The sequence below is a fragment of the Diadema setosum genome, chromosome 13, assembly GCF_964275005.1.
Source record: "Diadema setosum chromosome 13, eeDiaSeto1, whole genome shotgun sequence".
Lineage (NCBI taxonomy): Eukaryota > Metazoa > Echinodermata > Echinoidea > Diadematoida > Diadematidae > Diadema > Diadema setosum.
Window position 1 is genome coordinate 6,428,625 of NC_092697.1, and position 14,582 is coordinate 6,443,206.

General features: G+C 36.6%; 1 protein-coding gene across 1 annotated transcript in view; it reads right to left on the reverse strand.

Moving 5' to 3' along the window:
* Positions 1 to 10,113: 10,113 nt before the first annotated feature.
* The window catches only part of LOC140236897 (serine/threonine-protein kinase PLK1-like), a 69,657-nt gene continuing 65,188 nt past the window's right edge, over positions 10,114 to 14,582 (reverse strand). Inside the window, exons 11-12 of the mRNA XM_072316832.1 lie at positions 12,507 to 12,671; positions 10,114 to 10,332 (exon numbers count right to left, since the gene is read on the reverse strand). Coding sequence (XP_072172933.1) covers positions 10,114 to 10,332; positions 12,507 to 12,671 — 384 coding nt within the window. The remainder of the gene's footprint in view (positions 10,333 to 12,506; positions 12,672 to 14,582) is intronic.

The window sequence follows — 14,582 nt, forward strand, 5'->3', positions numbered from 1 at the left end:
GGTGGACGAATTTTCCGGAGGAAACAAAGCAAAGCTGCTAGAATTAGTGAAAAAACTAAAGTGAGGTATCCGCTGCCGATATTTTTCAGACGGTTTCGGCTCATGCAGAAAAATGAAAATGAAAATAAATTATAGAGAGTCAACTTAGGATGTGATATTTTGTGATATTTGAAGATGTACAAAGCTCAATTCTCAATGACACACGATTAAAAAAACAACAACAAAAACAATTTGGTGATGCCTGTTCGGATATACCGGTATTTCTGGCATTATCGAGAACTAGGAAGAAATTACCTTATTTTGGATACTTCTCATGTACACCTCGTTCGCTTGTCGCCAAATATCGAGTTGCAAGGTCAATGGTGGTGCTAAGAAGTCGACGGTAACGTTTAAGACATTAATGAATGCATAAATCAACCATTCAGTAATCCAATACATGCATATATGCATGCACAGAAACATACATAATTATATTATACATGTATATATACATCACACATGATTTCATTCATTCATACCTATGTGATACAAACATACATTCGTTATTATGTACGTGACTACACACACACACACACACACACACACACACACACACACACACACACACACGCAAACGCAATGGCAGATGCATTTATCACAATCATGCATTTATGTAAATGAAGCCATACACTTGTACAGACTTTACTTGTACAGTTTATTAAACTGTTAATAGAGAAAGTAAAACCAAACGTGCTCACCATTGCGGCACGAGGATTTAGAATTAGCGTTGACACTTTTCTTGTTCGTTTGCATGTGAATTTATAAGACATTGTGTACTGTTTGGCAGGTAAAAGGCATAAAATGCGTCAGATCCGAATGTTTTCAAGCATCTTGTCCGTGTAGAAAAAAAAAGAAGATATTCAGGACATGTTGACATGGCAAGAAAAAGAAGAACAAAAACAGAAAATATACGACCATAGACTGTATTAATTTTTGTACGGATCTTGTTATTAGAGATAGTCAACGGTCTGATCTTTACCAAGTGTAAAATATATTACATTGTACTGTATATTTAGATATCATGTTGGATATTTTGGGGTATTTCATTTGACCCCCATCGAATGAAGTTAACTTTTGAAACATGAGTAAGTTGATTATAATCATTCTATAGTAAACCCTATCGTCACGCTTGCCATTTTTTTTTTCAAGATGATGCTGAATTTGATTTGTGCGGTACTTGAAGCTACATTTTGCTTCAAGAAAAAAAAAGAAGATGAATCAATACTAAATTCAGTACAATGTTTGGCAATTGTTTGCATTTATCACATTACGACAGAATTGCACGTCAGCTATGTAGACGGATGTAACATTCTTGATTAAAGTATACTTCGTACTTAAATGAGAATAGGCAAAATACAACGTCCAAAATCAGTGCACCCCTCCCCCACCAAATAAAAAAGAACAAAAAGGAGAAGGGAATCAGGAAATATGCATGCAGGATATACATGTTTTCATCTACCTATATACTTAATAGTAATTCTACAAAGAAATATCTAAATAGTTTATGTCACAGAGAAACTTGGAGAAACTTGGACTAGAAAAAGAACAGATACACAAGGATGATCGGAGGAGGACTAGCAGGCCCCAACAAAGGGCAAGATTATTGTGTTTATCATTTAATGAAAGCAGTATAGCAAAGTCCACAACGTTGAACTGCCATTGATAACGATTACTGTATTAGTTTTTTTTTTTATTATTTGTAATTATTTGTAACTATGTTAGTCATCTGATATTTTTGTGATATTGTTTAAAGGGATGGTACATTTTCGGTTGAGATGGGGCTTCAGATTTTAACTTTTTGGGAGATAATAAGAAACTACTTATTGAATATGAAACTACATACAATTTTCATTTAAGAGGAATTCAAAGTTTATTTGATGAAAGTAGGTTTAGAAATGACCGAGATTTCCAAAACCCTAATAAAAGTTGGACCGAACTTTTATTAGGACCACTTTGTTTTTTGGATATCCCAGCTATTTCCAAACCGATTTGCATCAAATGAAATTTGAACTCCTTTTAGAATTGTATGCTCTTTTTTAACAAGTGGTTTCTCATTATCTCACAAATATAAGTTAAAAATCTGAAGCCCCAACTCAACGAAAAATATTCATTTCCTTTAATGTTCGTAATAATTATCGAGTAGATGTTTGGACATTCTTAATGTTGTAGATTTTCTGTGGAAAACAACTCTAAATTTTCAGTTATGTCTTCAAAGTCATATTGTATAAAAACCTTCGACGCTGATATACCTTGTTGTTCATGTGCATGAGTAGAGATTCGTGTAGAATATTTCAATAAATTATTGCTCTATTTTCCCCTTGTATACCACGGCTGCAAAGTCCATATTCCCTGGGAATATGAGCGCCTGTTTTTAGAGTGACATGAAATACGAGTCCCAACCCGTAATATAATCTGTTTGACTGGACTTACTTGTGAACATCACGGAAAGTACATTTGTACCTACAGTTTCGTGACTCGTCGGAGTCACTTCTTCAGCGTTGGCTGGCTGGCGAGCATTCATCCGTGATAGGTGAATGGCGGATGTTATACTGCCTTCATTTTTCAGACGTCGAGCAATATATGTCTTATTGAAACTGTTCTTTCTATATATTGTCACCGGTCCAGTCGTACAGATTTAATTACGAGTTAATATCAATACTATACCTGGATGAATCAATCTCTTCCCATCGAAATACGAGAACATCAGAATTTCTCAGAGCTGTGTATACCTTATGTGTCTTGTTGCCACTGTTAAAGGGAAGTTTCATCGTGATTATGTTCCTTTGCATGAACACAGCCAAATCAGAGAAGTAACTCAGTAAATATTTGAGAAAATAAATCGGACATAAAAAGATCAATAAGACGAATTGTCAACTTTGTGTAATAGAGGTGTTGAACAGCCCTCTATTTATTTTGATCTAAAAAATTCATAAATTTTCGTATTTTTCAAATATTTTTTGGGACAGACAGAACTTTTTTGTCGAGGAGAGCACGAAAAACGCTTTACTCTTATTATATGCAAATAACAAGTCTGAAGAAAAATGAAATTGCTGATTTCTTTTTTTTTTCGTATGAAACCAAAATGGAATGCTGCTCAACGCCTAGATCACACATGCAGACTGGTTGCCAAATTGCATCACTTCATTTAACATATTGTTTAAGTTTTGGAGTTATTAAGTGTTTTTGTGTCGTTTTTTCACCAAAATTTTACTGATCCAATTGTGATTTTTGTTTTCATACAACGCAACATACAAGGAGGAAATTTTCCCTTTTTTTTTTTTTTGGGGGGGGGGGGTTTCTTCATTCTCCCCTTGTGTATGTGTGTGTGTGTGTGTGTGTGTGTGTGTGTGTGTGCGTGTGTGTGCTTGTGTGCGTGTGTATCTGTTTGCAACATTGAGTGAAAAAAGAAAAGATATGTTGAAGTTGGAAGAAAATAGTAAAGAAAATGATTACATGAATTTGAGAAACGGAGATGAAAGATCCTCCAGTGTTAACAAACCCATCATTGCTTATTCAAACACACATTATTCTCCCTTCCCTCTTTATTTCATTCCATTTTTTTTTTTTTTTTTTGGTATTGTCATCGTTTATCAGGTAGCTTTTAGTCCATGAAAATGAGGAACGTCAAGTTGAATTCCAGGACGACTTATTGTAATGTTATCATTTATTTCCTAGTCAAATTCCTCATTTATATCCTTTATCCTTATTTTTGCGAACATAACAAAATTACATGAGACTACATCGTATATGAAGCAATAAGTCTAGTGTTCATGAAACCATGGAAATACACTCTTCCCGATACATCACCTCACACAACAGCACCAACGAAGTTAAGATGAATAAAGAAGACGTGAATCCAGATCAGAGAAGGGGAAAGAAAACGCATCATAAACGAAACTCACGTAACATTGAGCATGTTTTTAATGTTTCCTTGCTACGTCCTTTTCACGAGTTGACGAGAGCAATAACATAATTGGCAATTTTGTTGTTCCGCCGCGTTCGGCTTACCGTGAATCTTTAACAAGCTACGAGTGCTATCGAAATTCACCGTATAAAAAAGGTGAGTTCACAGCACAAGTCAACGAACTTCAACCCTTGATGCTCGTAACTTACAACACCTCCACAGAATGGAGCCTATCGGTCAACACCCTTGCGTTGGATATACACAAACCCCACGGCGATGACAATACAATAGCATTCTTATTCACTGTTGATGGTGTGTCTCGGATTGATCAAATTACTTTGATGTATAATTATATTTATAAACGCAAGGTTAAGGCGTGAGCCTCACGCAAAACTGTACTCGTCTCGGGCAATATTGAAGAAAATAAATCAACAAAGAATCTCACACATACGATGAAAATTGCACATAGCTTGTCATCTTTTGCCTTAATCAGATAAATCTTTTACGAGAAGACCTTTGTTTGGCAACCCTGCATAGAAATACAAAAAACATGACACTAAGAAATAAAAATAAAACGAAAAGAAAATCAGAGAATTACGTCGTAAACATATGACAAAAAACGGGAGAATAACATACTCATCCCCCAAGAAAAGAAAAGAAAAAAAAAAACAACCCCATAAATAATAACAAACATTCAAACAAAAAACCCGAACTAGACAAATCTGATTAGGCAGACATGAAATGATATAAATCATATAAAATTGTCTATGTATTTACAATATTTACACAGGTCTGGAATTTACTCGTCTCTATTTACAACTTTGACACAGACAATTTTGCAATTACACGAATGGCATTCAAAATTGACCATTTTCGGCAGAAAGAAATAGTATAATACATACATCAATCATTAGTAACTGTACAAAATCGCTGAAAATCAATATTTCTCTTTATTTTACTGGCACATACTCACGTCATCGTGTACACTTGCGTTGCAAAACGTTTTTGTCATTGAACATAAAAATTGTTTTCAAGGTCGAAGAAACATTCCCTTACGTTAGAGACAGTATGGAGGGCAATTTGAAAAAATGTAACTTTTTCTTCAGGAACATCGAAATCCACATGCACATTCCTTAGCTACAACAGCGTCAACACAAAAGGAAATAAAAAATATTATTAAATGAAAAAGAAAGAAGTTTTTTCTTTTCTTTTATCACAAGAACTTTGACACGCAGCTGTTAGCACCATTTTTCAGCCTGGTTAGTTTCACTTTGGCACGCAGCTTCTGCCTCCTTTTCAAAAATCTAAATGAGAAATCTACACATTCCATACATCATCTGCAGAAAAAGATGGCATATAGCAATATAGCAATTCTTTCTTTGTGGATCAGGGCCCTGTTTTATGAAGAGTTATAATTGATTTACATAGTTGATTTCTATGGTAAAGTCTATGGCAACCTGTGTGGTAAGGAAATTTATAATCGATTATATCTTTGGATCAAACGGGACCCTGGTATTGATACCATGGTACAAAGGCTGATCAACACGACAGTATGATTGATTAACGGCAAAAAAAAAGAAAAAAAAAAGAAAAAAGAAACAAACAAACAGACAATCAAGTTTGCCCATAAGTTCTGTGTTTTCCCCTCATCTCTCATCAAAACCCTACATGAAAGAAAGAAACACCAAAGTTTCTATTGAAATATGATTCCTAGTGATAACACAGACACTGCACTGTTTTGACCTGGGCCTCCTTTCTCAGAACTTACAATCGATCAGAAGTCCCATTAATCATAATTTCACAATCAACCACAATTCACGGCAAATCATTTTGAAGCTGAAATGAAATAATAAGTCTCGTCATATAAAACGAAGACTTATAGTTGATCGAAAATTATAGATCGATTATAAGTGGGCCGTACCGGTACTTACAATTGATTTCAGGATTAATCATAAATCTCGCTTGCTACAACAGGGCCAAGAGCATATTTCCGAGTATCAGAGAGCATTAACATGTAAGCAGCATTTCATTATCATGGTACACTTACTGAAAAAAAAGAGAGTATGGAAGAAAAGGAACTAACACACTTTCTACAAATTACACACCAATGACATTTTTTTTTAAAGATTTATTCAAAAAAACAAAAGACATGTCCATTTCATTGCTACATGGGTCTTGGCTAGTTTAAAGTTGGCATCATCATTATCATCAAAACTAATGGCACGTGTAATATGTATCTCGTCAAATTATGAGAGAGACAAGAATAGGAAATGAACTTAAAGAAGATGAGGAACAAAGGAAACATAGGAGAATGAAAGATAGTAAACATGCAATAACATAAAGAAACAAAGAAGAAATGGATGAGAAATGGAAAGAGAGAACAAACACTTAAACTGAGTGAAAGTGAAGCGAGAGAGAGGGACCTTCCCAAGAGAGGGAACCCCCCCCCAAAAAAAAAAAAAAAGATAGAAAAGGTGCAGATTTTTGTCACAATCTCGTTCGAGTGACAACTCTGAGAAACTGAGAACAATTACTGCTCTAAGACTGGGATGGGAAGAACGCAAAATGAAGTGCACATTGCTTTTTTTTTTCATCTGCTGCTATTCATGGCATCAATTTCACACAAAAAAATTGGCAAAACTGGCAAGATTAATAACAACAAAAAGTGGCACTAAACATATTTGCACAACTTAAGAATGAAGATGTAATACATGTACTAACACCGTATCTACTTTTCTTAATGCCCTTTCAAAGATTCAGCTTGGGGTAAGGTGCATAGAAAGTCAAGTTTTATCCTCTTTAAATCTAAGCGTCTTGTATGCACGGTATTCATAAAAAGGAAGTTGATGGCATGAAGAATATAATTCTGATTAGAAGTATCAAAACTTCCCTAGTCTCCCACTTTATTTTTTACTCTAGCAAACAAAGAACCAACCAAACAAAAACCCTACCCAAATCAATGTCTATCCATGGAAAGTGGAGAGTTAGGAAGTTAGAATTTTTGTCATAAGCATTCTCTCCAAATACATTGATATGTTTCAGTAGCACCTGCAATGTCTCTGTGGAAATTTAGATATCTTGATATAATTCTATTTCTTGATATCCACAATGGAAACTATAAGACTTGCATCATGACTTTAAGCAACTTTTTGGACATGTGTAGAGTTTCATGCGATCCTAAAATTGTTATGTAGCTCCTGCTTTTGCTCCTTTTCCAAAAAGCTAATTCTATGTCAAAGGGTGTTCAATTCAACACACAGTGACAATTTTCATACCTCTTTGACCTTTGACATTATGAATCATCCAGTGACAAACTGTATGAAATTTTGCTCTGCTTTTTGCCTTTCAGTCTACAGTTATAACAAAGAATTAAAGTTCTGTCTTACGAAGAGAGGTGAATTTCATCCTGAAGAGGAATTTAGGCAATTTAACCAAATGTGATGGTATCCATCCAAATGGTCTCATGCAGTCCGGCTGAAAAAAAAAAAAAAAAAATCTATGACCCCTCCCCTACCTTTTGCTGCTGGAAGACAATGTTACAATGCCTGTATCCCATTCCCCTCTTCCCTTCACAAGACACAGCAAATACAACTTCAGAGGAAAACAATGCAGCTATCCTACACTATAACAGCAAAGTGCATAGTAAAACTTAACAAAAACAAGAAAATAAATAATGCATATGGAGCAAGCAGTTTTTGCAGAACCAGTACTAGCACAACAATATTGCATCGGTGTTCATGAATGGAACAAAAGCTACAAGGATGACTACTCCCTGCTTACACTTTATGAGTTGTGCATCTATTGCATTGCAAATACAGTAGAATGGAGTCAACATTTCGAGAACAAGAACAAATGTGGGTCCGTTGCCACAGCAACAAACATTGTGCCCGAAAGTTTTGTGCATGAACAAAGCACCTACAGTTGACAAATGACAATTTGACACTATGTGCCAGGAAAGCTTTGCTCCACTAGCAGTTGCAGAACGACACAATTTCTACTTCAACAGCTTGATGAGTGGCACCTCACTCATCTCTACTGCACATTCTATGACTTAAAACTCTCTCTCTCTCTTTCCTTCTCTTTCTCTCTCCCTCCTCTTTCTCTCTCTATACACATATATCTATCTCTCTCATCTCCCCCTCTCTTGATTTCTATTCCCCTCCCGGTCTGTAATTACTGAAGCACTAGAGCACAATCCAGGTCCCCTTGAGATTTTAATTGGAATGGGATGCGCACGCACATAGACAATGAGGAAAACAACACCCACGTATTGATAGATTGCACACTTGGCACACACTTTTTACACACTTGCATATAATGTAATGGTCTCAACCTCCCTGTGTGTACTGCGCATGAAGCTTTTGTGTGGCATTGAGTTTTGCAACGGACAATCCATTCTCTGTGTTACTGCAGAAGGTAACCTGAACATCATTTCAGTTGAGAACATGGCACATAACATATTTTGCTTTTCAGTTAGCTCAAATCACAATTCTATGTGAAGTGATATTAAAGCACTAGAAATTGTTGAGTATTTGTCTATCCCCTATATGCTTGGATTACATCATCATTATTATTTCGTTAATGAGTTTGGCAACAGGTGTGTCAGAGACTCCAACTCTCCCGTTTTCAACTGAAGATCTCCCGCTGAAAGCCTATTTTTGCAAAATCTCCCGTTCTCCCGCTTGAGATTCAATTTCTCCCGCCCTGGCTCTGTGTCTCCAGTTGGAAAGGATTTCTTACTTACTGCCATTGTATGTTGAAAAATAAGCCTGAGATAGCACGAGAGAGCATCTAGAACCCTAGATCCGCCGCAAGGAACTTCGCGCTTTGCGATCGTGATGTTTGCTTTGCGCACATCAACTTGGAGTCTCCCGTTTGCTAGGGGTTTCAGGCGAGAGAATCTCCAAATCAGAAGGTGCTTGGGGTTGGAGTCTCTGGTGTGTTCCCTGTGGGAACCTACACATTTTTCCATAGAAGACTTCTATTTAGTATACATCCCTCCCATGCCCTTTTCCCACTTTACATCATATTTTTATGGGCCACCAAGTCTACCGTGGTTGCATAATGGCATGCACCTAGAGAAATGGGACAAAATATTAATCACTTGAGCATTACAACAGTTTTAACTGAAGCATGTTTTTGTTTTTGTTTTTTTGGTATATTTGAGTTAAGAACTACTATGTATTACTCCTGGATACTAATAACACATCATGATTCTCATGTGATGCATTCACCTATGTTCTTTGTTTTGAAGCTATTCTTGGAAAAATAGAGGATGCCAAATTTGACTTTTATTTTATGGGATGCATCTTTATCACTGACAGAATGTGCTGGTTACATATATTAGATAATGGACATGAGGTATACGGTGCATATCAAAGAAATGGGGGAAAAGAGAACATGAACAAAATTGAAAGAAGCAAATGACCTACTGAGAGATATATCCAATACTCTCACAAACATACATACAAACACACACACACACACAAGAGAAAACAAATATAGTTCAGTCTTTCTGCTCAATGAAGATATTGCACTTTTATACAGAACTCGCATAGCATGGAGGATGACTCAGAGAGTCGGTAGGACAATGCAAATGATGACAACAACAACAATAATAATTGTAATAGCACCTTTGATGAAGTAGAACATATCATCCAGAACTCATCTTGCCTTTGACTGCTCAAGAAATTATCATCAACATCATCATGATCACAAATATGCAGACTGACAAACACTGAAGCACTGACAAATGGGTGTACCCTGGCTATGTCCGTCACCGACTTGCAGATGACGGATTACTAATGGCTCTCTCTTGTCTGTTCCTGCAGCCTGGAGCAGGCTTGGTCATCTTAATATGAATAAAACCACTAACAATGTTCTTGATGCAGACATCAGCTTACTAGGAGAACCTTAATTCTTCTCTTTCATTCCTTTTTTTTTTGGTTGTAGATATAATTATTCCCGCTTTGTCACTACTCACCCTGCATAGCTGTCCATGTGATGCATTCTTTCTGCTGCATATCTCTCACAGATATATAATCATATATTTATATATATATTTACATAATATACACAAACACACACACACATACACACAAACACAGACACACACATGAGATGTCCAGTCTCTACACGACCTCCACCATTCCCCGGGGCGTGACCCGGGGTCATAGCTTGGTATTCTCCTCCTCGCCGTTACCCATCATGCCATAGAGGACGTGGCGGGCATACGACAGGCGGGTGTGCAGCGCCTTGGTGCAGCCGTGGTGCGTGACATGGATCAGGCGGTACGTCGTCGGCGTCCGCGACTCGTTGATGTACGTGACCAGGTGGTCGTTGTTGTTGTGGCTCAGAATAACCTTGGTGTGGTCCTCAAAGAAGTTGACCTGAAGAGAGATCATGGTATCACTACAAATGTTCAAAAGGGACACTGTGGGCGATTCAAGAATTCTTCAGTACAGAGTATAACATACATAGTACAGTCTGCCTTCAAATGCAGTTGAAAGTCTTAACCCTATTCTAACTGGGCTTTTTGAGACCAAGTTTTTACTGAGGGGGGGTCAATTTGACCCCCCCTTCAGATCTCGGCCGCCAATCGCGCGATCACCGCAAAATTTTGCCTGAAGATAGAGCTGGATGTCAACTACAAGATTACATGGTCATACAATAGAAAAATATTGTCTTTCTATTTTTAATAAATTAATTATGCAAATTTGTGCATGAAATCATATTTTCACCTATAACTCCATTAAAAAGACTGAAGGATTGCTAAATTTTTGTGTCAGAATTCCTCAAGACACATCAAACAATTTGCGTGTAAAAAAATAGCACAATCGAAATCAATTTCTTCTGTTTTTTATTGTTTTGTTAATTTCTTATGTATTTTATTGTTTTTTCGACCTTTTGTTTTCTATTGTTTTTTGGCCAAAATTTGTTGCAGGCACTTTATCAGGCTTATCTACACTAGAATTGATTAATTTCAATGGTTAAAAGTTGAAATAATCTAATTTATATCAGTTTAACCTAAAAACACAATTTGCATTGGATTTGCACACGCTATCATGAATTTGAGCTGTTTTTGGTTGACATGCATATGCAAAACATTACGTAACTTCAAAACGGTGCACCCGGACGTCGCGAATTTGGTCTCAAAATATGCAGGAGACTTCAATGAAAAAAGTCGTGAAACGACGCGGCTAAATCTTTGCTCGTTGCGAAATCGTGGTGCGAAACGTCGAGGGGGGGGTCAATTTGACCCCCCCCAGTTAGAATAGGGTTAAAGCTAAAACATAGTTGTCAATAGGGATCAAAATCTTCCACCATTTGGCATTTACTTGCAATATATCAACATGCTCAGCTAAGAAACTTGGGTCTGGCTGACATGATTTGTCAAAATAATGAGTCGTTTTGGAGTAATTTGAGATCAAGCTGCATGTGATTATTGCACAAGTGATACTGCTTTGGCCTGTTATGTGTAATCAATGTAATCAATTACAAAACATCAAGTAGCATCTACGATCAGGTATGCTCTGAGATTGCAATACTTCTGGCAGCTACCTTTTTCCAGTGATATTTCACATTTTTGTCATGATCCAGCTGAAATTGTGTTATCGCAGCATTATTTCACACATTTCTTACACATATTTCTCCATTTCAGAGCAAAATGTGACAGTACATGCAGTCCAACAGGAAACTATGTTTTACCTGTAAACCAGCGAGAAAGGTTTCAAAGATAGACATCGACAAAATACATGACACACCCCCATCTCACAATAATACTACCATGATCTTGTCAGAGACAATACAAAACTGAACACAAGTTTAAATTCAGTCCAAGGGTCATATGATAGCACTAGACACTGACACCTCTTCAAAGCTAATATTTTCTCACTTTTTTAAAGAATGGACAAGAGAGGGAGTGATCAAGGATATGACAATTGAGTTTAGCCACTGGTTGTGATGGCTGTAAAAGTAATAAAAAAAAAAAATGGGTGAACTGGTACTGTGACAGCAATTAATGACTCAAGTTCTGTACCATACATCATTACCTTTCGGGATCATAATCGAATGAGACACCATAATAATCCTTTTCATTGCTCAATGTTTGTATGGTGACATTCTATTCTGAGCCCAAGAAGAATTTCCTCGTTAACTACCAGAATCTAAAGCAAATTTTTAACTATAAAACTCAGGCACAATGCTATCCTCGTCTTTTACTATTGGAATCATGTGAAATGGGAGACTCTAAAAATATGTTGCTTTTACTTTCACATGTTAGGACTAACCTCGGGGAAAGGTATCTTGCTGGTTATGTTATGTTCATGATTTTGCTCACCATAGGTCATTGCAAGGAGAAAATCTTTTGAGTTAATGCCAATACTTTTGCCAACAGACAAGTACTTCTCTTGGCAAGGAATGTAACCTCTGATGGACAAAACCCATCAACATAATTTTCAAGAGAAATGTAAGCATACAGTGACTCGTCTAAATGTAGACATTATCCATAATAGATCAAAATCAGCCATTCAATAAGATTGAAAAGATTCCATCAAGATCTCACCTGCAACGTCCCATTGCTGAGGTACATGGTGATGGCTTTTCCTGTCCGGTTCCACTTCTCCAGGTAAGGCTGGGCTGAGGAGATGGGGCTGACACCCGGCTGTCCCACCCCTTTCCTCTTGGGGGATGGCGAGCGGATGCCATCTTTCTTGTCGGAGTCAATACCCTGAAAGGGAAGGAGAAAAAGAGTGTGTACAAAAGGATGAAGAATTCCACTGCATTCCACTTGTCAAAATTAAAACTGAGCACTAAACAAGCAAACATTTAGCAAATGATCTTGCCTTTTTTTTTCTGTTTCACCTTGCCTAGCTAGAGGAAAGCAAATAATTAACATCCTTTTTATTCCACACTCAACTCAACACTCCACACTCATTGCCATGGAAACTTCTTGTCGGTATGCAATGTTTTGAGGGGCAACTCACTTTAGGGGTGGCTGCTCAGGATGAGTTTCCTGTCTCAAGTCTCTCAGATACAAGGAGAACCTCTAAAAGGAGGTTCCTCACTCCACTTTAATAGATATCATAAACAGTATGAAGAATCATCTGCATTCAACTCCTTTACATACCATCATCTGCATGGGAATTATTAAAGCCTGCTGAAAATCAATTTTTTGTTCATGGCCCATTTGAAAATGTTTTTCTAGATAAATTCAGAGCAGCATCTTATAATTATCCTCTGGTAAACTTCAAGGCCTAGGTCTAGATTATAAAACTTACTTCTTAAACCTTCGCACATTACTAAAAAAAATGCATCCAAAATGCTGCCAGCCAAATAGAAAAATGGCAACAGAATGACGTAACACACAAATCATGCTTACAGAAAATAAACTACACCCACAAAAAACAAATAATGGCAATGTATAAGATATGTACACGTATATATATCACACAACAGCAAAGTAAACTACAAAATCATAGCTATCCATCTCTGACACAACATCAAATTTAGGTTCCTTTTTGTTCATGCTATGTTGTAACGTAGTGATTGAAATAATAAAGATGTTTATAAAAATAGATATCATCAAACTGCTGGTCTTGCATACTACATGGAAAATGGTCTCAGCATTTCACAAATACCAAATAATATACATTCTTGCTATATAATTCTCTATGAAATCTATCGTGACTGCAATCTTGTACCAGGCTGTTAATGTTTTGTTTCATGTTCTTGTTATCACTGAAAGAGAACCACAGAAAGAATAACAACACATAATGAATAAATGTATCCACAAAGTACATAATGTGAACATCAAATTACAACTGACAACTACCTGGTATAAAATACAAGACTGATATAACAAGCAACATATCTCCACAATACACTTACCTGAATTTCAAAGATCTACAATAATATTACATATAACAAGCAAAAAGTTTAGCATCTTCATGTTGTGTATATTTCAAACCAAGTGAAAAATTCCACTTTTACAGTACATCACACAGAGTATATATAGGTCATGCACATCACATTTAGGGTGGGTACCACTTCCACTATCACACAAGGATTTAACCAATTGACAATTGGGAAACTCATGGTTCATGTGGGAAGTCTACAGGGGAATTTAAGGATCTCATACGAAATAGGTTAACCCGTTGATGACGTACTGATTTTGCTACAACACGCATTTCCCATAGACACCTGCCCGAGTATTCTCGGGACTCGTCCTCAACGGGTTAAAGGGATGGTACAGTATTGGTGGAGATGAGAATTGGGCTTTTAACTTTTTGCAAGATACCAAGAAAACACTTATGAAATAGTAGAGAGCATACCATTTTAAGAGGATTCAAAGTTTATTTGATGAAAATTGGGTTTGGAATCACTGAAACATCCAAAAACAAAGTAAAACAAAGCGATCGTAATAAAGTGTGGGTCCCACACTTATTAGAGTCGCTCTGTTTTGGATATCTCAGACATTTCAAAACCAATTTTCATCGAATAAACGTTGAATACCTATTGCTCTTTCATATTTCATAAGAGGTTTCTCACTATCTCACCAAAAATGTTAGAAACCTGAAATTAGGACTCAACCAAAACTATACGATCTCTTTAATGACAGAGAGCAGCTGAGAATCTTGCT